At 41.9% G+C, this 27,724-nt stretch overlaps 3 protein-coding genes across 7 annotated transcripts in view; 1 reads left to right on the top strand and 2 right to left on the bottom strand.

Annotated features, from left to right (window-relative positions):
• CEP104 (centrosomal protein 104) overlaps positions 1–10,541 on the bottom strand; it is a 30,933-nt gene extending 20,392 nt beyond the window's left edge. The window contains exons 1-7 of one of the 3 annotated variants that reach the window (XM_067567102.1): positions 10,490–10,541; positions 9,266–9,355; positions 7,120–7,207; positions 5,775–5,948; positions 4,556–4,694; positions 3,534–3,596; positions 2,301–2,377 (exon numbers count right to left, since the gene is read on the bottom strand). In XM_067567102.1, coding sequence (XP_067423203.1) covers positions 2,301–2,377; positions 3,534–3,596; positions 4,556–4,694; positions 5,775–5,948; positions 7,120–7,207; positions 9,266–9,350 — 626 coding nt within the window. In that variant the 5' untranslated portion in view covers positions 9,351–9,355; positions 10,490–10,541. Of the gene's footprint in view, positions 1–2,300; positions 2,378–3,533; positions 3,597–4,555; positions 4,695–5,774; positions 5,949–7,114; positions 7,247–9,265; positions 9,356–10,489 lie in introns of those variants that run through there. The other 2 variants (XM_067567103.1, XM_067567104.1) reach the window with 2 other exon arrangements.
• A 208-nt stretch (positions 10,542–10,749) lies between these two features.
• Positions 10,750–19,536, top strand: DFFB (DNA fragmentation factor subunit beta). Of its 2 annotated transcripts, XM_067567097.1 has the most exons (7): positions 10,750–10,939; positions 11,646–11,772; positions 12,576–12,764; positions 13,542–13,621; positions 13,842–14,012; positions 18,649–18,749; positions 19,317–19,536. In XM_067567097.1, the coding sequence occupies exons 1-7, from the start codon at positions 10,826–10,828 to the stop codon at positions 19,534–19,536; spliced, it is 1,002 nt and encodes a 333-aa protein (XP_067423198.1). In that variant the 5' UTR covers positions 10,750–10,825. The 2 variants fall into 2 exon arrangements, with proteins under 2 accessions (XP_067423198.1, XP_067423199.1); XM_067567098.1 differs by lacking the exons at positions 18,649–18,749; positions 19,317–19,536 and adding an exon at positions 14,731–15,659.
• A 1,654-nt stretch (positions 19,537–21,190) lies between these two features.
• CUNH1orf174 (chromosome unknown C1orf174 homolog) lies at positions 21,191–27,206 on the bottom strand. Of its 2 annotated transcripts, none has more exons than XM_067567099.1 (4): positions 27,036–27,206; positions 26,370–26,483; positions 24,425–24,934; positions 21,191–23,512 (listed from the first exon to the last, which is right to left on the bottom strand). In XM_067567099.1, exons 1-4 carry the CDS (start codon positions 27,198–27,200, stop codon positions 23,408–23,410), a joined length of 894 nt encoding a protein of 297 aa, XP_067423200.1. In that variant the 5' UTR covers positions 27,201–27,206; the 3' UTR covers positions 21,191–23,407. The 2 variants fall into 2 exon arrangements, with proteins under 2 accessions (XP_067423200.1, XP_067423201.1); XM_067567100.1 differs by having other exon boundaries at positions 26,379–26,483.
• Between the last annotated feature and the right edge of the window lie 518 nt (positions 27,207–27,724).

The following is a 27,724-nucleotide window of genomic DNA, read 5'->3' as shown; positions in this document are numbered from 1 at the left end:
TTTTTTGTTTGACTTTCAAATACAAATTTAGATCTTGTAAGAGTCATTTATTCTATTGGTTTCAATAATATTTAAGAAAAAGTATAGTTTCCATTTTACTCTACTCTGAAGTTTAATGGATATGTTATATCCTAACTGAATGTTCTATACCCACCACCTGCGACTGTGATTTAATCTGTTGTCTTCAGTGAAATCTATATGATTAAAGTATCAAATTTCTATATAAATGAAAGAGCTCCTGCAGACTCTGGCCATTGAGATTTTCTAGGGAAGAAGAGCAGATGTGCGTTATAATGTTTATACACAGCTTTGAAGATTTAAAGTACTAGGTAATAGCTAATTATTAAGGAAAAGAATTATGCCATGGAAGTCACGAATTCTGTTCCTTGTTTTTCTGCTGCTGGAACTGTCAGCCAGTAGGGCCCCCTGCAGGTCCCAGCTGCCACGGGCAGGTGGGGGGACCCCCACAGCTCTGAGCCACTGGCCTGGAGTTCTTAGCCGCTGCATATAGTGGAGTGGAAGGGGGCCCCGCAGCTCTGACCCAGAGCTCTCATCCCCCTTCCACAGGAGGGCTTAGGCTCTATTCCCCACTCTCTCAGGCTTCAGTCTTGCCCTCGTTAGTCCCATTTTGTCATAATTATTTTTAGTAAAAGTCAGAGACAGGTCACGGGCTTCCATAAATTTTTGTTTATTGCCCATGACCTGTCCCTGACTTTTACTAAAAATGTCACAAAATATTAACTTTACTAATTATTATACTCCTATTTTCATCATTCACCAAATCCTCTTCCTTCCAGTCAAGATCCACTTTGAGGTGCCCCTTCCTCCAGATGAGGTAAACCGGGAAATATATCCTCTAGTGCTAGTCAACATTACTATGACTGCAGTGATTTTAGTAAGTAAACAATTTGATCAATGGCCACAGAAAATTGTCTTTTATTCCAGAGAAAATGTGCCCTACTCCACTAGGAAAATTAACTACTAGAACAGCTTATCAAGGAACATGATAGCTTCTTCATTTATTTAAGTCTTTAAATGACGATTGGATGTCTTTCTAAAAATATATTCTCTAACCCAACCACAAGATATGGGTTTGATAGAGTTTAAGATCTACAGACTTTATACACTACAGACTAGAATCCTAGATGATCACCATGGTTACTTCTGACCTTAAAAATATATGAATTTATGACTGAGAATAACGGTCTTTTCTTTTAAATGATTTCATTTTTTTAAACGAATGAAGAAAACAGATCCAGAAAAATAAGATTTCTGAAAACTAAATGATTGTTTTATTCTGATAGAGTGTTTTTGTGTATGAGGCATGCTATAATATGACCCCTACTTGTCATACCGGTAATCCAATAATCTGTTGATTATTCTGATCAAATAATGCTAAAATTGGATCAATTTGATCAGATTGAGCAGCAAGTATTATAGGCCAAAATGTAAAATCCTATGTAAAGGACACAGATTGTTCATATACCAACACCACATACAAAAACCAGCATGTGTAGAAATCAAGTAAGGGCACATTCATTGGCATACAGACTGAGTTAGTTACTTGATCTGCATGCCCAAAAGAAGGCTTCTGTAGGCACAATTTTATGGCTTTTGTATAGGTTTGAAAATGTGGGCCAGACAATTATGCAGCCTAAAAAGCCTAAAAGAGAAACACAGAGCTGTTATTGGTGCTCTCTAACAACTACATGGGATGTTTGCTATGATGATAATGTTGTTAGAAGAGTAACTCAGTAAAAGGCCAGACTCAGAGATCTAGCTACTCCCTGGAAAGTATAGGCTAGTCTGTTAGCCAAACTACCCTCCTCATCTGTCAGCTGACAGAAGAAGGACCACGGGCTGAATCAGCAGGGAGGCCACCTCTGCTGAATCCCTGGCTGCCATGTTGTGATGGCAACCAAACAGTAAATGTAAAAGAGGAAACCAGGATGCACGGTAGTTAAAGTTGGGCTGGCTAACAAGATGTCAAGAAAAATAGCAAGTGCTAGCAACTCTAACAACTGCTTGGGTTCCAAATTTGGCATTTAAGGAATAAGAAAGTTTCTGCGAAATAAGACACAATGGTGACAGATGAAGAAATAACACCAAATAGATGGGACTGAACTGCATTCATCCATTAAGCATGTAAGACACAATTCGATCATTAAAAGTGCTGAATAATCAGCTCAATTCACAGCTTGGAAATGACAAAGTTCTGGCACCTAAATTGTTTTTAGTTATAGCTCCTCAGGTCACTATTTTTAACTCCTGTGATCCAAATCTCAGCAGAGAAGTCTTACCCAAGGTATGTTCCATCTAAGGCTAGGTCATCTGGATTGTTCCCAAGGTAATGGTCAATCAGCTTCTCTCTTGAAGGCTTTGGAACAAAAAGGTTAATGAAATGTTACCAATATTTTTTGTGAACAGAATCGAAACTATATGATTCAAACAATTAAAATTAAATGTGATACACCATGTCATGCCTTTCCTTATATGCCTCTATTTTTAGACTTAAACAACAAAGCAGAATTAACATTATCTTAACACAAACTCATGTATATAAAAAAGTCTCTCATTATTAAGGGTTTTTACTACATCTGAGAAAATACTAGTTTTATTTAGCACAACAGTCAAAGTAAACATGGCAAAACTATTCTCATATATGTAAATTACACAGTAAGCTTTAAAATAAACCTTTAAAACCCATCAATTATACATTTTTACTGTACTGTAAGACAATGATTCTCAACCTTTTAAGTAGCAAGTACCCCCTAATTTCTGAAAATTTTAATAAGTATCCCAACACTCAATTTTCCACTCTGGGAGCTGGGACCGGGCAGGAAGCAGGTGGCTGCCACCTGCCTCCCTTCACTAGGGTTTTTGCCGCATACCCCCTGCCTGTGTCTCGCATACCCCCAGGGGTACACGTACCACAGGTTGAGAAACTATGCTGTAAGAGAACAACAACATTTGCCTGAAATGCCCCACTTCATTATCAGGTGGGGATCTTGCAGGGTGAGTGGTAAGTACATTCTGCTGGACCATGTCTGTGAATAGGGAGGTGGATGTGACTCTCGGGATAAAGAAACTAGGGTGAGAGTTGAGCAGTCCAATGTGAGGAATACTACTGGAGCTGAAATTTGCTACCTTGTTGTTGCTTTAATAACTCCAAATCCAGGAAGGGGGACATTTTGCGCTTTACAAAGTGGCCTGCATGTGCATCTGAAATAATCTGTGCATTTAAGAGACTGAAAATACAGATGTACAGTTTCATGATGCCATTTTGGTTTACTCTTTCCAAGGAAGTTTCTTTTCAAAATTACATTAAAAAGAAAAACAAACAAAAATCAGAAAATTGGTGCATGACAGCTCTGTTTAAACAACATTACTGTAACAAAAAAATAAAATAAAATAAAAGGAAGGCACCCTGCAGTAGGTGAAGCATATCACGATTAAGTACTTGTGTAGCAATGTTTAAAGGACAATCTATGTTTGAGAGAAACTTTCTTCTATAATCTTCTTTATGTACTTACATTATTGCTGTCACTGATGTAGTCTGCAGGTTCCCCAATTATATTTATTGCTACCAGAGCAACCTAAAATAGAATTAAAAAGAAATATGGATGCACAAGACCATTTATACTTTACCTGTATTTTATGAAGACTGGAATATCATTATATAACATGAACTGAGCCACTACACAACTTGTGCTGGCACCACTAAGATATTTTTATCTAGTAGTGAATTACTTTAACTCATACATTCAATGGGCCCTATGCACCCAAACATAGGTGAGCAGAAGCTCATTTTAAGCATAAGATGCATATATTCAACAATTTGTTACTTAATCTGTTAAAAATAACTTAGCTAGAAACAACATGGTGTAGTGGTCTGCTACTCCCCATTTAGGGCCATAAGTCTGATTCATTCACGGGATAACTATGCAAAGTTAGAGAGGCTGATTCTCAGCGTCTCTCAGTTTGGATAGATGTGTAGTGTAACTACTTAATTCATTTACAAAAAATAACAGATCCCAAAGCGCTGTATTGTAGTGTGCAAGACATCAGCAGCATTCCATCTCAGAGAAAGCTGTTTATCTTGGCTGTATTACACATTAAGCACTTTGAGAGCTCAAAATGAAAAGTAGCATAGAACTGCATGCTTGATTAATCTACTCTGGATAAACTGAACAACATTGCTGGCCACTCTGATTTAACGGCACCCGCAAGAGAACTGCTACCTTCAGATATTATCTATACTCTTAAGATGCAATGCAGTGCTTGGATGAAAATGTGCTAAACTACAGCTCTCTTGATTATATCCAAATGTCCTAAGTGTAGTACAGAAGTCATTTAGAACTCTTTAAATTGAAGCTAATAATTTGCACATTAAAGAAAAGAGACATCAGACTTTAACTCACATTTTTCCTGAGAATTGCTCATTCACAACAATGGCAATTTTAGTTTTAAAAATCAAAGCAGCATTTTGCTACGGCAGTCTTGGACAACTGCAATATTGTCTAGAGCATGAAGTCACCCTTTTAATTCATCTTACCTGACTGTATAAGTTGTATCTATTGACATAATTTTTATGAAAAGTGAGTTTTAGGTACTGTCCTACTGCATCCACGTACACTGACTTCAGCTCCCGTGCTTTGTACCCAGTCTTTTCATTGTCTGAGAGAGAGACATAACTGTAGAGGGAAAATTGATAAAGCAGATGAAATGTGTAAAAACATATGCAAATAGGTAAGATATATTTTGTTCATATACAACATCTATTCAAATTAGTATTATGTTAAGTTTTAAAATGGTGCTGAGAACTAAAATAAAGAATGCTATGTTTCTTTAAAAAAGCACTCTATGGACTTGATTCAAAGTGCACTGAAGTCAACAGGAATCTTTACATCGACTTTGAAGGACTTTGGATCAGTTCCTATATCCTTCAGTGGAATAAGCCCTATTGCCCTGATCCTGCATTGAGAAAACATGTGGGTAAACCCTTGAGGCTCTGCTCTGGCAGCCACCCATATGGAAACAATTGCAGCACTGGGGCCTATGTATTAAAAGGGTTGATGTGTTAAATATGCTCAACTATTAACAGAATACCAGAGAACAGAGATGCATAAAAACAACTGACATTATGGCAACCACCATCCCTTAAAACGGTAATAAAAAGGACTTTTCTACCTGAAGATACTAAAACTGAAATCAGATGTTTAGACTGTAAGCTCTTTGGGGCATGGATCATATTTTTGTTATGTGTTTGTATGGAGCCTAGCAGAGTGAGGTTCATGACTAGGGCTTCTAAGTGCTACGACAATTCAAATAAGCAATAATGATAATAATGAAAACAGTACTTAATACATACTGCCTCCTGATTGATTCTTCTCCTTTCAGCAACTGTGCCTTCTCCACATGAATATTTAAAAAGCTGGCACGAACAAGTCAGCTTGTATACTGAGAGATACTGGTCAATAAGTCTACTAAGATGTCTATATCCATGTTTAATAAAAACATAGAAAAGAATGTACCTGTCATGTGTGTTTTGAAAGCCCAGGGAAAAATTCTGTCCTCAGATTCACCCATAAAATTCTAATGACTTCAGGTTTATTGCTGTGGCATTTCACAGGTGCAGCTGGGGACAGAATTTCTCCTTACTTATTTGCATAATATTACATCAACATTTTATCTATGACTAACACACACATACTCTTCCTAAATCTTAGCTTTCTGATTAAAGTGACATTATCATTTAGCACCTTTTGACTTACCCCAGTCTGCGAAACCTCTCTGACTGATAAGGTGCAAAGTACTCGGGCAGATTTTCACTAATGTAGAACTCAATTTTGCTTGAAATCATATACTGGTGAGCGAGTAATTGTAGTTTTCGAACCCGACATCTCTCCACCATCTGAAGGACAATTTCTTGTGGATACTGACAGAGTCTGAAAGTAAAGAAAATTTTCAAATAGTCATCTTCTTAGAATTAATGCCAACTTGAATCACATTTTGTTTAAAAATTGTCTCTCTCTTATTGCTGCAAATAACTCCTAACATTCAGAGCCATGCTGGGAAGGGAGGAGGGACAGCTTGCTCCAAATCCCTTGTTTGAGAGGGTCCACAAAACCAAGTGACATTGCCACCTGGCATGCAGGGTCATAGCAACACTCACAACAGAAGGGCAGCCAGACCAAACCTCAGGACCACTGCAACCCTGAGTAACAGGTTGGAAAACCCTGATCAGGGAGCCAGGCCCAGCCCTGTGAGACAGGAGCCAAACTGCTGATGCAGGATGAGTGTAGTGTGGGCTCACTCTCCAATTCCAATTACCCTAGTGGTAATTTTTTTAGCAGGGTGGGGGCCCTCAGTTTCAGATTTTGCCCCTGGCACCCCAAAATCTCTGTGCAGCCCTGCTAAAGTTACTAGAGCAGGATTTTTTTGTGGGGAGGGGTGGGGAGGAGAGGGGAGAGCTGGGGGAAACTATTTTTTAATTTACTTTGTGTATTTAACAACAGGGTGTACAGACAGGTCCCCCTCCTGGCTGTGTTAGCCTGTTACAAAATAGCACTAGAGAAAAGCATTAAAAAAAAAAAAAAAAAAAAAAAAAGACAAGGTAAATGATTGCAAAACCATAATAACTGGCAGTGGGACTCAAGGGCAGATGTAGTGCCCAAAACCACTTTAAAAAAAAAAAAAAAAAAAGTTAATGGTATCCCTTTTAAGAACACCCTGGAGTTTTGGGAAAAGGGGTAAGGGCTGCTTAGGATGAAAGCCAACTATAGAACTTGGTCTATAGTTCTCACAACCAGTGAGGTCCCTTCACCTTGCAATCTGCTCTGTGCAGACAGACCCATGCAGCTGACTTTGATGGGGTTTCATGTGGACACAAGAGTCTGCCTGGAGCAGTTCACAAGATAGGGACTGAACTTTGTCACTCTTTGTGATCTTGAATGAGAGGCTATTATTCAAAATCATGATTTCCCATTTTAGTTTTCTTGTTTTTTGATGTCATCAGAAACCCAGGCTAGAACTATTTCTCTGTGAATTACTTTTGTCTCATATTTTAGAAACACTACAATGCTTCCTTAATTTAAATAACTCTTTCACTTACAGTACCTTGGTGATCTCCATCCATTGACTGTTGGTGCATGAACCATCAGTTCCTTTGCACTGAAGCCATCTTCATGTCCTGATGAACTGATAACTACAAATCCAATTTTGTGTGGCATTCTGCACAGTTAAGCTGATCAAAACAAATACTTTTTAAAATTAAGTTAATCCATTTTTTAAAAAGTTACAACTAAATAATTAAAACCCACTCTGACAATCTTTACTTAGACAAAATGACTCTTGACTTTCATGAGAACTTTCCTGAATAAATACCAACACATCAGATCCTTAATTTAAATTCTATTACACCTCATTAATATTTAAAGATATTAATTTTAGCTAACTTTACAAGCATCCTTTAATAAAACCAACAAAAACATCCAGACTCAGATGGAATTTTGTTCTATTTCCCTTAAGCACAATTTCAGAATTTCCGCTATAGTAACACTGTGTTTCTGTGCAATTCCAATTGGTTTAGGATAGCAAGTTTCCATTTCCATCTGTGTGAGAGAGCCAACAAAAAGTATCAGGATCAGTTTAGTGAAAAAACAATTTTAAGAATTTAAAGCATTTTAACCAACAGGCTTAAATTTAAAGGAAAAGAGAAAAAGATTTTTCAGAAGTTAAGTAACATAAGGAGTCATGAGATAAGGGGGAAGGTCCTCTCATGGAGCAGTAACTGGTTAAAAGATAGGAAACAAAGGGTAGGAATAAATTGTCAGTTTTCACAGTGAACAACTGTAAACAGCAGGGTCCCCAAGAAATTGTACTGGGAGCAGTGCTGTTCAACATATTTAGAAACTATCTGAGAAAAAGGGTAAACAGTGAGATGATAAAGTCTGCAGACGATACAAAATTACTCAGGATAGTTAAGTCCAAAGCGGACTGTGAAGAGTTACAAAGGGATCTGGGTGACTGAGCAAGAAAATGGCAGAAGAAACTCAATGTTGATAAATTCAAAGTAATGCACATTGGCATAATCCCCAACTAGACATACAAAATGATAAGGTCTAAATTAGCTGTTTACCACTCGAGAAGAGATCTTGGAGTCATTGTGGATAGTTCTCTGAAAATATTTGCTCAATGTGCAGAGACAGTCAAAAAAAATAATAGAACTAATAGAACTTTAGGAACCATAGGGAAAAGAATAAATAATAAATCAGAAACCATCATAATGCCACTGAAAATCCATAGTACAACCACACCCTGAATACTGCATGCAGTTCTGGTCACCTTATCTCAAAAAAGATATACTGGAATTGGAAAAAGTACAAAAAATTGCAACAAAAATGATTAGGGGTACGGAACAGCTTTCATATGAAGAGAGATTAAAAAGACTGGGACTGTTCATCTTGGAAAAGAGATAACTAAGGAGTGTGAGAGATAGGATAGAGCTCTATAAAATCATGACTGGTGTGGAGAAAGCAAATAAAAAGTGTTATTTATCCTTATACATAAAACACAAACCAGTGATGGAGCAGGGGTCACCCAGTGAAATGAACAGGCAGTAGGTTTAAAACAAACAAAAGGAAATACTTCTTCACACAGTGCACAGTCAACCTGTGGAACTCCTTGCCAGGGGATGTTGTGAAGGCCAAAAGTATAAGAGGGCTCAAAAAAGAATTAGATAAATTAATGGAGGATAGGTCCATCAATGGCTATGAGTCAATATGGTTAGGGATGTATCCCCCTGGTTGGGTGTCCCTAAACTCTGACTGCTAGAAGCTGGGATGGACCACTCGATAATTTGCCCTATTTTTGTTCACTCCTTCTGAAGCATCTGGCATTGTTGGAAGACAGGACACTGGGCTAGATGGACCATTGGTCTGACTCAGTATGGCCATTCCTTTGTAATTAATGGAACTGTAAGTGAAAAGAGTAAAGATTTATTGACACCTTGAATATCACAGACACTCCACCTAACTGAGTAGCTCATGTGGCAAAAGGAGAAAAAAGTGGGCGGACAGAACAGCAAAGACCTCTCTCATCAAAGAATTTCCTCCTGATTAGTGATCTTACAGAACTGAACTCCTCCCTTTCACACTGAAAAGAGTACGGAACTAACACGTAACCTGCTTTCCTTTATGTCTGTAAAATATATCCCTCATTCCACCACTAGGCAACAAAATAACTTAGTAATGTATTAAGTTACCTTTGAAAACTGAGCACATTGTACTTTCACACAAAAAGTAGGCAGCAGGAAGGAATGGTGAGCTCCCTTCTCTTGTACAGCTCATGAATTCTGTAAAAGAAATGCTCTCTCAGCCCCTAGATGCTTACAAATGCAGCACAGTCTAAAGTAGACCACCTTCAGTTCTCATCAGCATCTGCCACAAAAATTCATCACCTGGTTTAAAACCTTCAAAAGCTGGTTTGTCCCAAGTTGCACTCTCATAAATGATCTATAACATCTGACAAAGTAACTAAAATGTATCATGAGCAGATTAAAACAAGACACATACAGAATACTGGAAGTCTGGGAACCTGCCACAAAAAATATTAAAGTGTTCAACCCGATCACTTGCACGGGCGTGCAGCGAAGGCTTTCACGCCACAGAACACATTCTCTTCTGGGTGGCTTCATGCACCCACCATTGTTACCCACTTCCACGTGAGAAGATAGCTCGGGGGGAGGATTCAGTTCTGCTAAGCTTCTAAGACACCTCGTCATGCTTTGTGCCCAGCAAACGGGGTCCGACATTAACTCAGCACAAGCACTTCCCCGCTTCTTACATTCTCGGAGTCCAACAGTTACTGGCTGAGCCTGCACTGCTCCAGGCCCCCCAGGTGACCCTGGGACAGGGGAGGAGAGGAGAGGAGAGCTAGCGGAGAGGGCCCGCACAGAAGGGCTCAATACTGGGGGGAGGGGGAGAAGAAGAGGGAAGCCAGGCCCTAGGGCTGGGGGTGTTTGGAAAACAAGAACTTTACAAAGATTCCGACGGGGGCGTCATAGACAAGTGAAAGCTGCTGCTGCCCCGCCTCCCACCCCCCACCCCGGCCAGGCCCCCCCAGCGCCGCGGGGCCAGGAGGGGAGCCGACTCCGAGTCCGCCCTCCCCCACGGTGTGTGTGTGTGTGTGTGTGTGTGTGTAAGGCAGGGGGAAGCGATCGCTGCCCGGGGTGGCAGGGGCTTTGCCAGAAGCCCCAGCACAGGCCCGAGCACGCGGCGGGATGGGGAGTGGGTCTAGCCGGGCCGCCTCACGAGCGGGCTTGCGGCAGGGCGGATGGGGCGGCCGGGGGCGGCCGTGCAGCGGGCGAGGGGTCGGGATCCCCTGAGGCCGGGTCTCTGGGTGCCCATCGGGCGGGTGAGTAGCGGCCAAGGCCCATGGGGAGGGGATAAGGGAGCGCAGCCGGACAGGAGCCCTCGTGCTCGCTCACCCCGGGCATGGCAGGACCGCGAGCGGGGCGGCGAACACCCCGGCTGCACCCTCCTCACCCCACCTACTTCACTCCGGCTCCATCGCCAGGACCACCGCTCTCATGGCAACCAGCCTACGTAGTACGTACACACGTACCTCCTGCGCATGCGCTACAGCGCGAGGCGGGCCACACCTGCGCATGCGCCGGCCCTGCTTCCGCCTCGGTAACGATCATGGCGTCCCACCTGAGCCGGGCGCGAGTCTGTAAGCATGCGCACACATAATTGGAGGAGCGGCGCTAGGGCCCCGGGGAGTTGTCGGTGCTGAAGTGCCGGGCCCCGTTCTCGGCTCTGCCATGGCTTCGCGGCTCAAGGTTTTCAAGATCCGCAGCCTGCGCGGCCCCCAGAAGTACGGGGTGGCGGGGAGGAGCCTGGAGGAGCTGCTGAGCAAGGGGGCCAAGCTGCTGCAGGTGCGGCCTGACTGAGCCCGCCGCCCGGCGGGGCTCGGGGCACGATTCCCAGTCCCCTCCTACAGCCCGGGCTCGGCAATGACCCCTGGGCCTCCCTCCCTCCCTGGGGACGGGACGGGCTGGCGCCACCCGCACGAATGAGCTGGGAGTGGCGCCGCGCCTCCGGGCCGAGCGCTGTCCAGGGTCTGCAGCGCAGCCGGGCCGTGGGCAGAGGGCGGGACTGACACCCACGGTCCCGTCAGCCCTGTCTCCCCCCGGCCCCGCGCAGCGAGCGAGTCAATCGGGGGCCGGGCCCAGCCCAGCCATGTCGCTCGCCCGATGTTTGTGCGCGCGCCCCCCGCCGCTGGGCCGCCTGACAGCCGGTGCTGGCTGAGGTACGGCGCGTGCAGGAGGGGCACGGGAGAGCCGCGAGCGCCTGGGCCGCACCGGGGCCAGCTTTCCAGAAACTCAGCCACGCTTACTGAGCCGGCCAGAGCCAGCCAGCTGCTGCCTGAGACGAGAGTGGGGGATCTGCGGGCCAGCGGCCTTCCTTCCCCCTGGGCGAGCTCTGTAGTAACAGCAAAAGAACCGGGAGCAGTGGAGTCTGCGTTTTTCCTCCTGCAGGGACTTGATTTCTTCACCATTAAAGTTTTCTTTGCGTCCATTTGCAAGCTAACATCCTTGAAGTGAAAATGTAGGTCTGTGTGTGTTTTCTTTTTATAAACAGCTTTCGTCTCCTGGCTGCCGGCTGTGTTTGTATGAGGATGGGACGGTACTGACAAAAGATTACTTCCACAGCGTTCCGGATCATACAGACCTTATACTACTAGCCCCAGGGGAGATCTGGCAGGGTTGTAAGTGAGAAAAATGTATCAATTTATCTTGCAACTTAAACAGTTTCATATTTCAAAAGGGCAAATGGGAGGAAATCAGACTTTGGGATTTTATTTCCATCTTTGCCATTGTTGCTCAATATGACCTTGTACAGGTCTTCTTGTGCCTCGATTTACCAGTCTGTAAAAGGAGTATGGTAACATACAAATACTTAATTACAACATTCTACTACATATTTACTAGTCTGAAGTATTAAAACTAAAGCTAATCTATAGCTGTCATCTTAAAGTACACTTCAATGAATTATCATTGATTTTTGGTTCACACGCATGCAATAGGCCACCCACTTATTAGTTACCTGTTACTATATTACTAAGGTAGTACTGTTAAAAGTAAATTGGAAGAAATTTGCCTCATTTTTCAGAGTTGGTCAGTTGGGTGGAGAAAAGCCTGGTAGATTTTTGAACATGCACAGAATAAAAGATGCCTTTACTCACTCCGAGTAGAATCTTACCCCACAAGTAGTTATGCTGGGCTACTCAGAGCAAGGTGCTATTCAGCATCAACAGAGGATGGGAATTTGGCCTGATGACAACTGTTTGCCCCCAGATTTCCTGTGAAAAACTAGGAAGTCAACACTGAAGTTTTGGATTTACTTTAAGATATAAATGTTGAAAAATAGCACAATGCTCTTTAAAAATATTCTTTATGCAATTCCTGATAACTTGTTTTATGGAACACATCAAAATCCTAGCTGAAAACACAGTTCAGACTACATAAGTTTGCCGACCACAAGTAATTTTTTCTTCATTTAAAACTACAGTTGTCAGTGACATACATAACGTCCTAAATACATTTGACACACAAAAAAATGACTTTGTCGAGGCTGCACAAAAGCTCCTATCAGATGAGCATGCTCCCAAGAGACAGAAGCTTATAGTGGATCTCATTCACAATCTAAGTGAGAACATTTTGGCGGAATGCAGAGAGGAAGACGGAGAGTGGTTTGAAGGTAAGTTCTGTATTGGTATAGCAGTTAAATCTTTAAGCGGTGGGATGGATAGCTTAAAGTTTTTTCCTTCAATTTCCATGAGTTGATCACAAAATGTCGTTTATGTCCTCAGTTCCTCTGTGCTTTATCAAATCTAATTCTAAAATGATCCAAGCTAAGGGGAGCCCACCATTTTCCTGGGAACACTACTGCACAGTTCAGTAGATCTGTCAAGTTTTTCCTGATAGGTATTCATCTTACTTTCCTCCCATTTCTTCTACATGTAGTCCCTGGGCAGCTCTTTAATGTTTAGATGTTTTTAGATTTATATTCCTCTTTATGTTTAGATATATATTCCCTTTAGATGTCACTCTATAGATATAGATATAGCTAGATATAGATATAGTTATAGATATAGCTTTTAATCTTTCCTTTTAAGCCCATCCATCTGGTACCCTAATCATTGTGGTGTTCCTTTCTAAACACCCTTCAGTTTGTCATCTTTCTAATATTGAAGTTCCTGGAACTGAACATAGTATTCCAGGTATGGGCACATCAGGAGTACCATTAAGAGCAATGATTGGTTTATGATAAAGAGCAAACAATGTGCTAGGCCCTGTGTAAAGTCCAAATAGCAAGGCATTTTTTAACAATGAACTATAAACAAGGAAGGGAAACAAACTATCATACTTACTTTCATTTCATAAAGAAAAGGAGCCAGAGGTCCAGCCAAGCTAAACAGCAGCTTGAGAGTTTTTTGTTCAAGACACAAGTCACAAGTTTTAAAATTTCTTTTAGGTATACAGTCTCGCTTTAAGAATAAATCAAGCTACATGAGATATAGTTGTGAAAGCAGAATACGAAGTTACATGAAAGAGGTAAACGTTGATGTTTTGAATGTAGCTTGGTTTCAAGCTGTGTTATTAAAAATAAATCTTTACATTAGACCCGAACAGCTGATTTTTTCCCCTGTAAACAGCCAAGGAATTATTTTATTTAAGGTTTACATTTAAATCTATTGGATTTATTAAGTAGATTCAGGCTGCAATAGGCACTGTCTTGAGCTAAGAATGACATAGTGTTTTTGTTTTCTTAAAGGTTAGCAGTTATATTTCAGCTGTTGATGCACCAGCACAAGCAGAATATAAAAGAATAACTGACTTTATGTTGGATAAACTGAAGTCTATGAAATATAATGGCTGTTACTTTGACAGAAGAGAAGAGGAGGCAGTCCGCCTCTGTACTAAAGAGGGATGGTTCTCCTGTCAAGTAAGAAACTATTTCTAAGACAAACACATATATGTAAGATATATTTTAGGTGCTATGCTCATGGAAGTAAATGTTAATGAGAGTTATGCACTTAAACGCAGAATAATCCTCTGGGCACTGTAAACTATTAAGCTGAAGAGAAACAAGTTACTTAGCTACAGTGACTGAAGGACATTGCGAGCATAATTTGTTCTCAGATAAAATCTTTGGTGTTCTTACTAAATTTAAATAAGATTTAAAATCAACAACTAGTTTTTATGTTTTGTTTTTTTGGATAGGTATTTTAAACATTGCAGCACAGAGTGAGACTGAGGCTATGTCTACACTGCTCAGGGAAGTCGACTTACTTTAAGTTGACTTTCAGCAGCCGATTTTTATAATTCACAACAGTGTGTATACACTACGCTGTTTGCGCAGGTCTCCTGCATTTACACTGACCAGCCTTAATTTGAATTGCAAAGCAGTGCAATGTGGGTAGCTATCCCACAGTGCAACTAGCCACGGTGGCTGTTGGGACGAGTATCATCGTCCCATGATGCAACACTGCTTCCTCCTCCTTCCTCTCCCCCCCCAACCAAACAGGAAAAGTATTTTCGCATGGTTATTTTAGTCCCTGCGATCGCCATTGCTTCAGAGACGTGGAGCCAGCTCAACTCTGCACTATTATTGTGAGCGTGAGAAATACATCGCGGCTTATCAAAAATTATTTTCGAAATAGAGCAAGAAGCTGAAGCACAGACAACACCGATGCAACTGAGGCTGCCCTGCTACAAGCCATCGAGGAGCACAATTCCCGGTTACTGCAGGCTGTAACGAGTCATCTGCAGTCTGTGGAGTGCTGGTTCTGGGGCAGGGAAACAAGCACAGACTGGTGGGACCACATCATTATGCAGCTGTGGGATGATGATCAGTGGCTGCAAAACTTTCATGTGCAAAAGGCAACTTTCCTTGAAGTGTCTTGGAGCTGGCCCCGTCCCTGAAGTGCGTGAATACTTGCTTGAGACAAGCTCTGACGGTGGAGAAAAGAGTCGCCATCGCTCTGTGGAAGCTGGTAACCCCCGACGGTTACCGCACGGTTTGGAATCAATTCAGAGTCGGTAAATCTACAGTGGGCACTGCCGTGAATCAAGTGTGCAGTGCCATAAATAGACTTCTGCTACGAAGGCTAGTAACTCTGGGAAATGTGCAGGATATAGTAGAGGGGTTTGCCACGATGGGGTTCCCAAACTGCAGGGGGGCCACTGATCTTAGCGCCTGCCCACCTAGCAGCTGAGTACATAAACCGCAAGGGGTACTTTTCCATGGTCCTGCAGGGGCTTGTGGATCACAGGGGGTCATTTCACTGACATCTATGTGGGGTAGTCTGGGAAGGTGCATGACGTGCACGTATTTTGGGGCTGTTCTCTAAGATGCAGGTGGGCACTTTCTTCCCTGACCAAAAAACTCACAGCGGGGATGTGGAAGTGCCAATAGTGATCCTGGGGGATCCTGCTTACCCCTTGCTCCCTTGGCTAATGAAGCCGTACACCAGTCACCAGGTTCTGCAATGAAATGCAGGACTGATTTCTGTTCCTGTATGTTGTTTACCTTTGGTGAACCCCTCCACCTCCCCATCAATATCTGTGCCCACCAAATCCCTCCTGAACAAGATATGATTTAATAAAGAAACATGTTGAAATGATGCAAAACTTTATTTCTTAACATTCAAGTCATGGGGGAAAGGAGGGGGGGGGGGGAGTGTTCATTCACTGTCTCAAGGGGTAGGGTGGTAGATTGCTGGCCAGCTGTTAGCATGGCCGCTGCTGCTTTCTGCTCGCCTCCACTAGAGGCGACCACGTACTGCAAGCTGGACAATCTCTGAGACCTCTTGGGGGCAGGGAAGGGGGGCGGCGGCAAAGCCCTCGGTTGAGGAGCATTATGGAGGGGCTGCAGTGGGACTCTGTCCTGCCTCCGCTCCTCCTGAAGCTCCATAAGCCACCGGAGCATCTCTGCCTGGTCCCGCATGATTCGCAGCATTTCCTGCGTGGTACTGCGATCATGCTCCATCATTTCTTGGCAACTGTCCCTATCCATGTCCATATTCTGGGACAAGGTCAGCCTCCATGCTCTTTGCTCTGTCTCTGCGGCAGCTGAGGCGTTCATGAGCTCACCAAACATGTCATCTTGTTTTTGTTTTTTTTCCCCCTTTCTAATCTGAGCTAGTCTTTCCGCTGCGTTTCTTGAGGGCCGATCCAATGCCGAGGTGTCTACAGAATGAAAGAAAGACAACAAGGTAGCCACTGTTAGCATAGTGAAGAAAGTGATCCCTGATACAGCGTAGACAATGATCCCCTGATACAATATAGACAATAATCGCTATGCAGTGCACAGGGCAAACACAGAGCCTCATTCTATTCCTGACGGCCCAGAAGGGTCTGCTCCCTGTGCAATTACAGAAAGGATCTGAGGACAGCGTGGTGGTGGGAACTGCTGGTCTTTTAAACACGTACAGAGAGGACAGCGTGGTGAGAGGGGGGAGCTCTGCTTGTATTTTAAATCCTTACAGAGAGGAACTGCGGAGAGCATTGGGGGGAGGGGTGGTGTCTATGCTTAAAACACAGATTTGCTGGACACAGCAGGGTACCAGCAGTGTTCCGCCATGATGCAGGGTCCCTTGATTGCAGCTAAGTATCCTACCGTGGAGGAAGGAACAAGGCAGCCCTCCCCTGAAAAGTTTTGCGAAGAACAACAGATTACATACATCAAAATTTCCGTGAGATATCAACTGATGATAAACGTAGCATTTCTCATCACATAAATCAACTGTTCCTTGGGTAATCCCACAGTACATTCACCGAAACGCCTGAAATCCCCTTCGTGCCACCCCCCCGCAATGTAAACGGACAGAAATGCTAAGAAGAAAAAACACCTCACCAGATGTGCCTTCCCCGGGATCATTAGTGCTGTCCTGTGTGCTGCTGGACTGCTTGGAGGTCAGGAGTATGTCCTGACTTTCTGGAAGAATGGACACCCTGCTCCCTTGCATCCTACTCTCCTCAGCCGCCTCCTCGTCCACGGAGTCCTCATCATTGAGCATGGACTGTGACCTAGCGGAGGTATCGATGCTGCGGGGCGGCACCGTGGTGGGATTGCCACCGAGAATTGCATGCACCTCATCATAGAAGCAGCATGTTTTGGGCGAGGAACCAGAAAGGCTGTTAGCTTCCCTGGCTTTCTGATATGACTGACGCAGCTCCTTGATCTTCACGCGGCACTGCTGAGCGTCCCTCGTGTCTCTTCTCCAGCATGCCCCGGGATATCTTCCCATAAATGTCCAGATTCCTTTTGCTGGCTCTGAGCTGAGCCAGAACGGACTCCTCGCCCCACAGCCCGATGAGATCTAAGACCTCTGGTTGACTCCATGCTGGAGCGCATTTGGGCTTTGTAGTAGCCATGCGGAGAACAGTGACAAAACTCTCTCCATGCTGGCAGCACAGGAAATGAAAATTCAAATCTTCCCGGGGCTTGAGGGGAGGGGACTTTTCCTGGTAACATGACCACTGAGCAGCACTGCGCAACTGTCCAGAGCGATCAAAACGTGCGTGGCATTGTGGGATACATTCCGGAGGTCAATAAATTCAATTTAAGTGACATGTCTACACTGACACTAAATCGATTTAACAAATTCAATTTAGGTGCTACACCACTTGCAGAGGTAGTCTTATTAAGTCGCTTTTCCAGGCACCTTAATTTGAATTAACAGTGGTACCAGTGTAGATGCGGGTGTAAGTAGGTCGACGTAAGCGACTTTGTCAACCTAAGTCGCCAGTGTAGACCAGGCCACAGTAATTACTTTGAGAATTCAACTTCTGAGAAGCATAAATTGTGACAAATTATCACTTTTAATAGTCAAGGGTATGGATAACATAAGTAACTTATTTACAATGTTTTTAAGTTGACAGTGTCCCTTTGTAGATTGTCATCCTGCTGAACAAATTCAAGCCTTAATGGGGGGGGGACTGACTTTCCAGGATTCTGTATTTTATTTAAAATAAATGTCTGATTTAGGCTGACATTTCAGTTAGGCTTTCAGCAGGGCATGATGCTAACTGCAGTGTAAACAGCCCAGCTTTAAAAGGAATTGTTTCTTGCCCTTTATAAGCTCAAAATTGGATTCACATCTGCTGTCCCGAACCACTGATCCACAAATTGCTGTAAAGCAGCAGCGGCAGCACAGGCCTCAGTACTAGCTTTTCCAATCATTGTTGAAAGTTTCACCATGCTAAGAGCTGCCCTCTATTCACCTCTTACATAGGCACACATTTCAGTGTCATTTCTTAGCCAGAGTTCTCTGCCTGAGCAGTGCTGGCATGCTCTACAGTAATGGGATTTGAGGAAAGAGACAACTAGTTGGATGCCCAATTAAGATACAGCCATAAGTTAGTTTACTGATGTTGCTTCTTGCTTTCCTGTGCAGGGAAGAACTATTAATATTTAGGAATTGGCCAGTTATCAGAGTTTGCATGAATATCTCCTATATTTCCAAAGGGAGGCTCAGACAGTGGATGGTTTTGATTCTTCCCATATCTTTTTCTATGCAGCAAATTGAATACATTTTCCTGGATGGATATCATCCCACTGCCTTTATATTTTACAGGGTCCTTTTGACAGGAATGACTGCTGGTATAAACATTCCATCAATCCCTATAGTAACAAGGAAAGCAGAATCCTCTTCAGTACATGGAATCTAGATCACATGTATGTATAAAACATTAAACTAAACATACTTGTTACGCACTGTCCACCTTAAGTGTCAAACAAGTTACTAATCAGCTTATTTTTCTTCTATGGGGTAGTCTGATGGTTAGTCTGCTCATTTTATCTAAAGTGCACTGAAGTGAAAGGTACTCAGATACAGCAGTGATGGGTGGCAGTATCGAACGCTACAAGAGATACATTCTAGTACATTCATCATTAGCTGTTCTTCTCTTACCCTCAGCTTCTCTATGTGTATCACAACCATCTCCTCACTAGCTCCTCAGGTGACTGTTCTCTTCCATTTCTGCCCCCCCCCCCCCAAAGCTGTTTCAGGTGTTATCCACTTAGAAATCACATAGGATTCTAGGATACACATTACTCATGCAAAGCTGGTTTCTTTAGAATTTAAAAAAAAAGACCACCTACATCCTAATATTAATAGAGAAAAATCTTACATGAGTGAAAGGTCAGCTTCCATCACTTCTTTAGGGAATACATACATGGTTTTTAAAAAAGAAAGTCTGTTACTGTCATAATGGGAAATGCTTCCCTCATTTTATATTGCAGAATAGAGAAGAAACGTACTATCATCCCAACACTAGCAGAAGTTGTCAGAGAACAAGATAGAAGGGAAGTGGACTGGGAATACTTCTATCAATTGCTGTTTACTCTGGATAATCTAAAACTAGTGCATGTTGCTTGCCATAAGAAAACCAGCCATAATCTCATCTGTGACAAAACTAAAATATACAGAAAAAGAAAGAATAGGGGTAAGGTCTCAAAGTGACTTCCCTGAAGGTGGCTTTTTGTCTTGTTTTTCTAAACCATTTTTAATCTTTCACTAAGAATTTAAGAAATAACAGCCTAGACTGATTTCTTCTTGCTAAATTCCCTAATAGATGTGACTGCAATCAAATCTATTTCAAACATTTGTCATTCCACCTTTGATACCACTTGGTTCTAAGCAACTTATATAGTGTATGGGATGTTATGTAGTTTGTACAAGACCTTTTATACCAAACGTCCTAGTCCGTTAGCAAGCACAACCTGGTAGTTGAAATCTCCCCCAAACCCAATCATAGTGGCTGTTTTTCTCATAGCCAGAGAGGTGCTGCCTGGAAGAGAAGTTCAGTTTCTATAACTGATTCAATCCTGGCTCATCTTGTAGGCGTGCCAAAAATGGGAAAAATTGTACTAACTTGTACATCACTTAAATGACTTTGGGCGAGATTTTAAAAGGTGCCTAGGAAGTTAATGGCGTAGGTCCCGTAAAATTCATTAAGGCCTGTACTCAGAAAATTTCCCCCTAAACTGACCGTAAATTGCCACATGGTTAAAGACTTGACATATTCAGAACTATATCTGACTGAGAGGTGACAGGCTTAGTATCCCATTACCAATCCAGGTTTTGACCTCTTTCTTACATTAGACATGCAGGTCCAAGAAACAAGCTACAGTGAAGTTGAGTTATTTCTGCAAATCATTAATTTCCTATCACTGGAACAATACACTTAGTTTTTGCTTTAAACATTAAGCCAAACCACCAATTCCGTGAGGTAATAAAGTTTATACAGTTTACAGATGGGCAAACAATGCCTGTGCCTTCGATCTACCAAAGGCCACCACACAGAGTCAGTGGCAGAGCCACTACCAGTGCTGTATCCCTGTAGTCTAACTCAGTGGTTCTCAACCTTTCCAGCTGATTTGTCTTGTGTACCCTGAGTTTCACCTCACTTAAAAACCACTCACTTACAATCAGACATAAAAATACAAGTGTCACAGCACACTATTATTGAAAAATTGCTTACTTTCTCATTTTTACCATTGAATTATAAAATAAATTGCGACCCCCTAGGTTGAGAAATACTGATATGGTATGTAGAGCAGTATAATCAAGTCATTGACTGTATGAAATGTTTAGTTTGTACTGACTTTGCTAGTGCTTTTCATGTTGCCTGTTGTAAAACTTTGCATATATCTAGATGAGTTGATGTACCCCCTAGAAGACCTGTGTACCCCCAAGGGCACACGTAGCCCTGGTTGAGAACCACTGTTCTAACTACTATGGACTCCAATTTTTAACCTACACTATTATTTTACATACATATTTTCTAAAGAAGCCTTATCCGTGGTGCTATAGTCTGTCTTTTTTCCTTGGGTCATGCCCCCCTTCTGTTTTGTTTTTTAAATATCACCTTAAAATACCTTTTTCTATAATATCCTTCATATGTAGTACTGCACAGCACTGAAGAAAAATGAAACAGGCAAGAAAGTGTATGTTGTCTTTGCTAATTGTAAGTTCAGTAGTGCTTCCCTCTACCTCTGAATTATCTAATAATGTGAATGATTTTTTTTTAAAAGGCCATCTGAAATCAACTGAATTCTCAGGAACTATGTAAATGTAAAACTTCAAGATACTTATATATATTTGTTTAATAAAGAACTTTGACATATTTTGCATTGTACATGACTATAAAGGAGAGACTAGGGGTGTACAAGCAACTGCTGAGAAATCAAATGAACTAAGAACCACTTCTGATAGAATGGGATATAAATTGGTCAGACCAGAATAAGGTCTTTAAGGCACAATTGTGTTTTTACATTTTGCGAAACACTGGTCACACTTAGGCTATATGAACAACATGCCTATCTCCTGTCCTCTCTGGAAAGGTCTCTTCATGTATTTGGCGCCTCTTTCTTCCTGCACAAACAGTAGCATTAGGTTATTATAAGTACAACAGTACCATCTTATTGTTTAAAGTGCGGAAGTTTTACTAATACCAAAAAAGTGAGCAGCAAATTTAGAAAATAAATGTTCAGCATTAATGCTATACAATAAGTGGATGCATTTTTAAAGCAGGGCTTGTGAATGGCAGTCCCAATAATTACCTGTTCGCCATTAATCAATTTTTAAACTACTTCTTTAGACAAACAAAACAATTGAATAATAATCGAACTGTTTTAACACCTGAAAATAAGAAATCTACACACTTACTGCAGAATATTTCTGGGGATGCCATAACAAATGCAGATTCTGTTCTTCACCTGCTGACAAGTGTAACAGTATATACAGTATGCTCGCTAAATAATGTAATATCACCCTTCAAGATACTATTAAAAATAAATGTTATTGAATCTGTATGGACATTCACTAGGGACACGTTGACAAAAAATCCTCAAAAGCCTGAAGGACAAAGTTATAGGGATTACAGCAAGATTTAGTAGTGTTAAAAATCATAACCACATTTAAAAAGTTGAATACTTTTATATTACTGCCTTAGAAAAGAGAAAAAGCAATTCATATTGTTGACTGCAATAGCATATCAAATGAAAAGAAAATAAGTGAATGAACACACCCTATACAATTTGTTCAGCTTTTATGTGAATGCTTCATAGACTATAGCTGTAGAAATGAATATTTATGTAAGCCATCTGCTGGTTATATTTTTCTTACTTTCTAGAAATGTAGAGAGCAAGTACTTAAAAGTTAAAAAATAAAGATGCGAAAGCTTATTGTCTAATTACCACTTCCAATGAAGTGTTATTGATGTTAGATGAATTAACCATTTTCATGTAGTCATCTGAAGCTGCTCATTTTCCAAAATAGCTACAACGTGGGTAAATAGGCAGACTGACCTTATTCTGTACTGCCAACACCCATTCACCTACTAATAATCTGTTGAAGAAAGCTCAAAAAGAGATTAGTTTTTATTCCTTCTTGCGCATCAACAGAATTGTTTACTCAGTTCCTATCAGTAATACCTATGTACCTGTCTTAAGTTGTGTAAACCAACTTAAGAAAACAGTAAGTTTTACATAGGTATAAATTAGGGCAATATTTATCCTGCAGTATCTTTATTGCTGGTAATATTTGTGAAAGAAAGAAAACCTAGCTTATGTCTCAAATGGCAGGCGTAGTTTGTTGAATTGGCAAGAGTAAAGCTCTCATACTTGTTTGTAATAAGCACATTTGATCACCTAGACACAAAACATAGAACCTATGCTGACATTTGTATAGGGTCAGTTTTCCTAACAGAACTACAATGTAAAGGTTTGTGAGTTGAACTGATTAGTTTCAGAAGTAAACAATGTATAACACTAAACAGAAGGAGTAGAGGATGGACTCCCTCTTAGGTATTAGGTACTGACGAAGCACCAATGAAGAACACCATAAAATAATAAAACAAACATTAGTTCACATTCTGCTTTAAGATTTTGCGTTTTTTGTTAAAAAAAAAATAAATCACTGTTAGCCCACTGTGACCTTTTTGTGCTGGATGGAGGAGCTCAAATTTACATAATGCTCTATTTTTTGTGAAGAGGAACAGCTAAGAGATAAGTAAAATTGCTTAGTTTATTAAAGCAACAAGTGCTTTAATTCTATTAAACTAATAAAACAGTAGGCGTGGCTTCTAAATCCTGCAGACTTCATACTTCCATATTCACTAGCAAAGGCACTCACTCTCTTCCAACTCAACTTTGGGGTTTTTGCATTTTGTCTACTATTCCTACAGAAGTAGACAGTTTCTCTCTAGAAAAGGCACTTGTAGAAAGAGGTCATGTCAATGAAATGTGATGGGTAGGATGGCTAATTATAATAGGACCACTAATTCTTTTAAGAGACTTATAGAAAAATAAACTTTTTTTGCATTCTGTGCTTAAAGTGCATCGTCGTCCTCATCGTCTTCCTTTGCAATGAAGTGCAGCTTTCTAAGTTCTCGCCTGCTCATTGTAGCACATGTGAGTGCGGCTGCTGGGAGGTCCTTTAAGAAAGAGAGAATTTATTAACAAAAGCCAGCTGCTGTAGTATCCAAACAGCTCTCTCATACAGACATTTCACAACTGGTATATGCTAAACATTAATATATACCTTTCTACAGCTGACTGTGTTCATGTAGGTCTTAAGTAAAAGCAGAAGCAGTCTGAGGTGAGCCCACTGACCCTACCCATGTGAGCTCATGCTAAGAGCAAAATATATTTGCCTTAGCATGTGGTGCTTGCTTTCTTTCTTTTTTAATACTTTAAAAATGTATTGGGCTAAGTGGTATACAAACAAATCCACACATTATTCAAGTTTTATTTCTCATTAAACAGTTTGGGAAAGAGATTATGTCTTGTCCAAAATTACAATGTGTCAGTGGCGGATCTAGGAACAGAACTCAAAATCCTGTCCAGTACTCAATCCGTTAGCAGAGCTGGTGGGAAAATTTTCAAAAATCCTGATTCAGAACCACTGAAACCTTTTGTTTTGCTAAGGTAAAAATGTTTCATTTTGGTTGTTATGTTAACATCTGATCTATATTTAACAATATATTAAAATAAATATAATGAATTTTTTTGACATTATTGAAATGAAATCTTTTACCTTATCAAAACAAAAAGATAAAGTTGAAAAAACATTTAGACATTTTCCTGTCAAAATTAACAGTTCTTGCAAAATAAAAAATGTGTTCATCTACATTTAAGTAACAGCCAACTGTTCAATTGAAAGATTTTCAGCCAGCTCTAGCCAATAGCTCAGGATGTTTCTCTAATTAGATTGTCAATATTGGTCAAATTGCTTGAAGTTTTTGCACCATTCTCACATTCTTTGGACATCTAAAAGCTAGGAAGGAGGTCATAAGAGCAGAATTAAAAAAAACAACCCCCCCCCACTTAAAGAGTTTTATTCTTACCTGCATGAACTCAATGTTTCCAAAGAATCGGTCCACTGGCATTGGCTGGTTACTGTCCTCATCTAAGAAAGCACTATTATCCAATTGTATTGGTTTCTTCTGGAGATCCCTGGTCTCCAGCCCAGATTCATCTGAAAATGCAGTTCCACAGCTGCTCTCCTCTTCTGCATTCTGGATATGGTTTTGCAAGAAAGTTTCACTTTCCGCTTTCTTTGGTGGGCAGCTATTTCCGTTCAGTGCGGATGGCTTTATGGAAATGTTATTTTCATTCCTCTGTATCTCTTCATTAGTCTTTGGAATGCTTTTGCTTTTACTCTGTAAAGGCTTCATATGGGGGTCAACTGAGTCTCCCAAATGTTGCTTCTCACCACATGTTTCTGCTGGTTCCTTCAGTAGGGGAACACTTCCATTTCCAGATACAAGTTCTTGTAACTCCAGTTTCACTAGACTAGTTTTTTCACATTTTAGCCTCTTTGAAGGGCTTCTGTCAGTTGCTTTGTGTGAACAAGCCTATCACAAAGATAAAAAGTTCTAAGGTCTACTTCAAACAAACTTCACTAGACAATATTAGTGACAGGCTGGATCTGAAGCTAAACAGCTTAATGAAGTGAGCACTGGGTGGTCTCTAGAGGCTGCAGTTTGATTCAAAGCTATATCCCTACAGAAGTTGATTTTATGATCAACAGTGAGTTTAAAATTTGATGCAATTACACTTCACAAAATTACAAAGAAACCATCACCATTTTGAATCTTCTTCCCATGGAAAGCATAGAACTAATGTAGCAAGTGGATAATCGACCACCATCATATTTTTCTCAATATTATTCTTCATAGTTACCATAACAGAATGAACAACTTTATACACCTTATTTTATGAGATCACTAGTATACAGGAGTTCACAATATTTACATAAACACATGGTTTACCACAGTGCACTTTATGCCGTGAACAACAAATCCAGAAAATTTACTTCAGTGTATAAACTTGTTTACTGGATTATGTTTTTTGCATGGCCATATAATAAAATATTGTAAATATAGTGAGTTTGAAAAAGTTTTTTTAAAACAAATTCTCAAGCTAAATCTATCACTGGTGCTCATTTTGTAGCTGTTCATAATTAGATGCAAAAAACCCTCCAATGTTTAAACAGATTTTTAATCTCAGAAGAACTATGGTTCCCACAGCAGCCATAACTAGGTCACACTGCACATATATTAAAGTTAAAACCCTGTACAGAGAGTAAGTTATAATGATTGCTGGGGAAGACACCAATATTTCCTACCTATTAGTGACTTGGTGGAGAAATGGAGTCATTAACCTCACCAGTCATTAACTGACCTGAAAATGGCTTAACTATTGGCATTATAAACCACAAAACTATAAGTTTAAGGAAAAATAAGTTACCACTTTATAAACTGCAAGATAAAACTACATTACTACTATAAAGTCATTTTTTTACAGAATTGGTTAAATGCCAGTACAGTAACCAAGAGGAAGACAGGATTTCACTTTCAGTGTTCTGCTATATGTTGTTTCCTCAGAATCATTTCCGAGGTTTTACAATACAAAACTTAGACAATTCAACCGAATGGTCCCTTAGAATGCGCTAACCACTTATGCTCAACAATGTGTTCCATCTTGCATTTACCTGTGAAGCTTGAAGTACCTTTCCCGGACCTGAAGCAGAGCTCTGTGTGGCTTGAAAGCTAATCTCTCTAACCAACAGAAGTTGGTCCAATAAGAGATATTACTTCACCCACCTTTTCTCTGTAGTAACTAAAAACATTTTGCATCACATTATTTTCATGGCATTTCTAAAAATCAAAACATCCCTAAACAATATTCCAAAATGAATAGCTCATTCCCAAATGATTGTATGTAATGTTCTTAAAGCATTTCAGAAAAGGTGACAGTCACAGGCTAGGGGGAGAAGATTTTTCCTACCAGACGCACTGTTTTTGTAGATTTGCAAAGATCAACCTCTTGAGATGAAGACGGGTTGGCTGCATTGTTTCCACCCTTCTGGCGGGCTGCTGAAGAGGGCACTCTATCTGCAAGCTAACCCAGACGCAATTTTACAATGCAGAAGGGGATGCGATTTTTTTTTATTATTATTATTTTTTTAGCTGTAGAAGCCTCCTTTCGATCAAGAAGTCCCACTTCTCACCCCCGTCCCAAACGCTCACTGACTGACCGCTGAGGCTGCAAGCTGCTCTCTCCACTTGGGTAAGGCAGGAGGTACGACGCGACTCCTTATCCGTGGGCTGGGCTGGACGAAGTGCGCCCCCGAACGTGCAAGTGTTTAGCCTTTAGCGGGACAGATTTGGGGAGGAGGGGGGGAAGCAGGAAGCAAAGCTCGTGCGAGGGCCGGGGGGGGGGGGGGGGGGTGAGTCGGAGAGAGGTCGTCGCAGAACCGCAGCCCCACCGGCTTTAACCTCTGCCCAGCACTAGCCGGGAGCCGCCCGGCAGGGCAAGACGTGGGGGCGCTCTGTGGAGGGGGAGGCTGGGGCTCCGTGTGGCGGGGCTTTGCCTCTGTAGCCTCCACTCCTTGGCTCGGCCTATGCCGAGCGCCCACCCGTGCGGGAGCCCCCAGGCTCGGTCCCTCCTCACCTTCCGGGTCTTCATGAGCAGGCAAGGAGGGGACGGCTGCGGTGGGGCTCTCCCCGGCCGGATCCCCCTCACAGCGAGCGGAGCATCACAGCGCCGTCGCTGCTTCCGGGATGAGCTCCTCGCCGTTCGCCACACGCCGACACACGCACAGACGTCACGCGACATAGCGTCACTCACGCCGGCCTGGGTCTCCCTTCCAGTCATCATGCAGCGCTCGCCATCTTGGTTATGTGGGTGATCTGAAGGGTGGCAGGCCGGCTCGGAAAAAGACGCCGAACTGGCGCCATCTTTGTGAGGGGCTCTCTCAGCCCGAACGGGGAGAGGAGGCGCGCGGAATCCGCCATCTTTGTGAAGGGCGTTGTGCGCCTTGGCTCGTGCGTGTGGCGCTAAACAGGCGCCATCTTTGTGAGGGGCACAGCCCCAATCCTGTGGTTGCCATGGGGACTGTGGGGCTGGGCTCAATGATGTGTGTCCGTGTTGTTGTGTGATTGAGGGCCGGCTCGTGCCGTGATGCTGTTCCTGTCACAGCGTTGTCTCCACTTTTTCTGAGCGAGCTGTTCACAGGGTCATAAAATCGGGGTTTCCTCCACTTCTCATCCATGCTCAGCTGTGGGAATTGCCGGGGCGGGGCTGGGGCAGAGACTATTTGATAACAGGCTGGGGCAAGAGTTAAGGCTTTGTCGCTATTA

The sequence above is a fragment of the Emydura macquarii genome, unplaced genomic scaffold (assembly GCF_026122565.2).
Source record: "Emydura macquarii macquarii isolate MOO-44397 ecotype Brisbane River unplaced genomic scaffold, CSIRO-AGI_Emac_v2 contig_2768, whole genome shotgun sequence".
Lineage (NCBI taxonomy): Eukaryota > Metazoa > Chordata > Testudines > Chelidae > Emydura > Emydura macquarii.
Note: the sequence above shows the minus strand (reverse complement) of the source record. Positions and strands in the feature narration are given on the sequence as shown.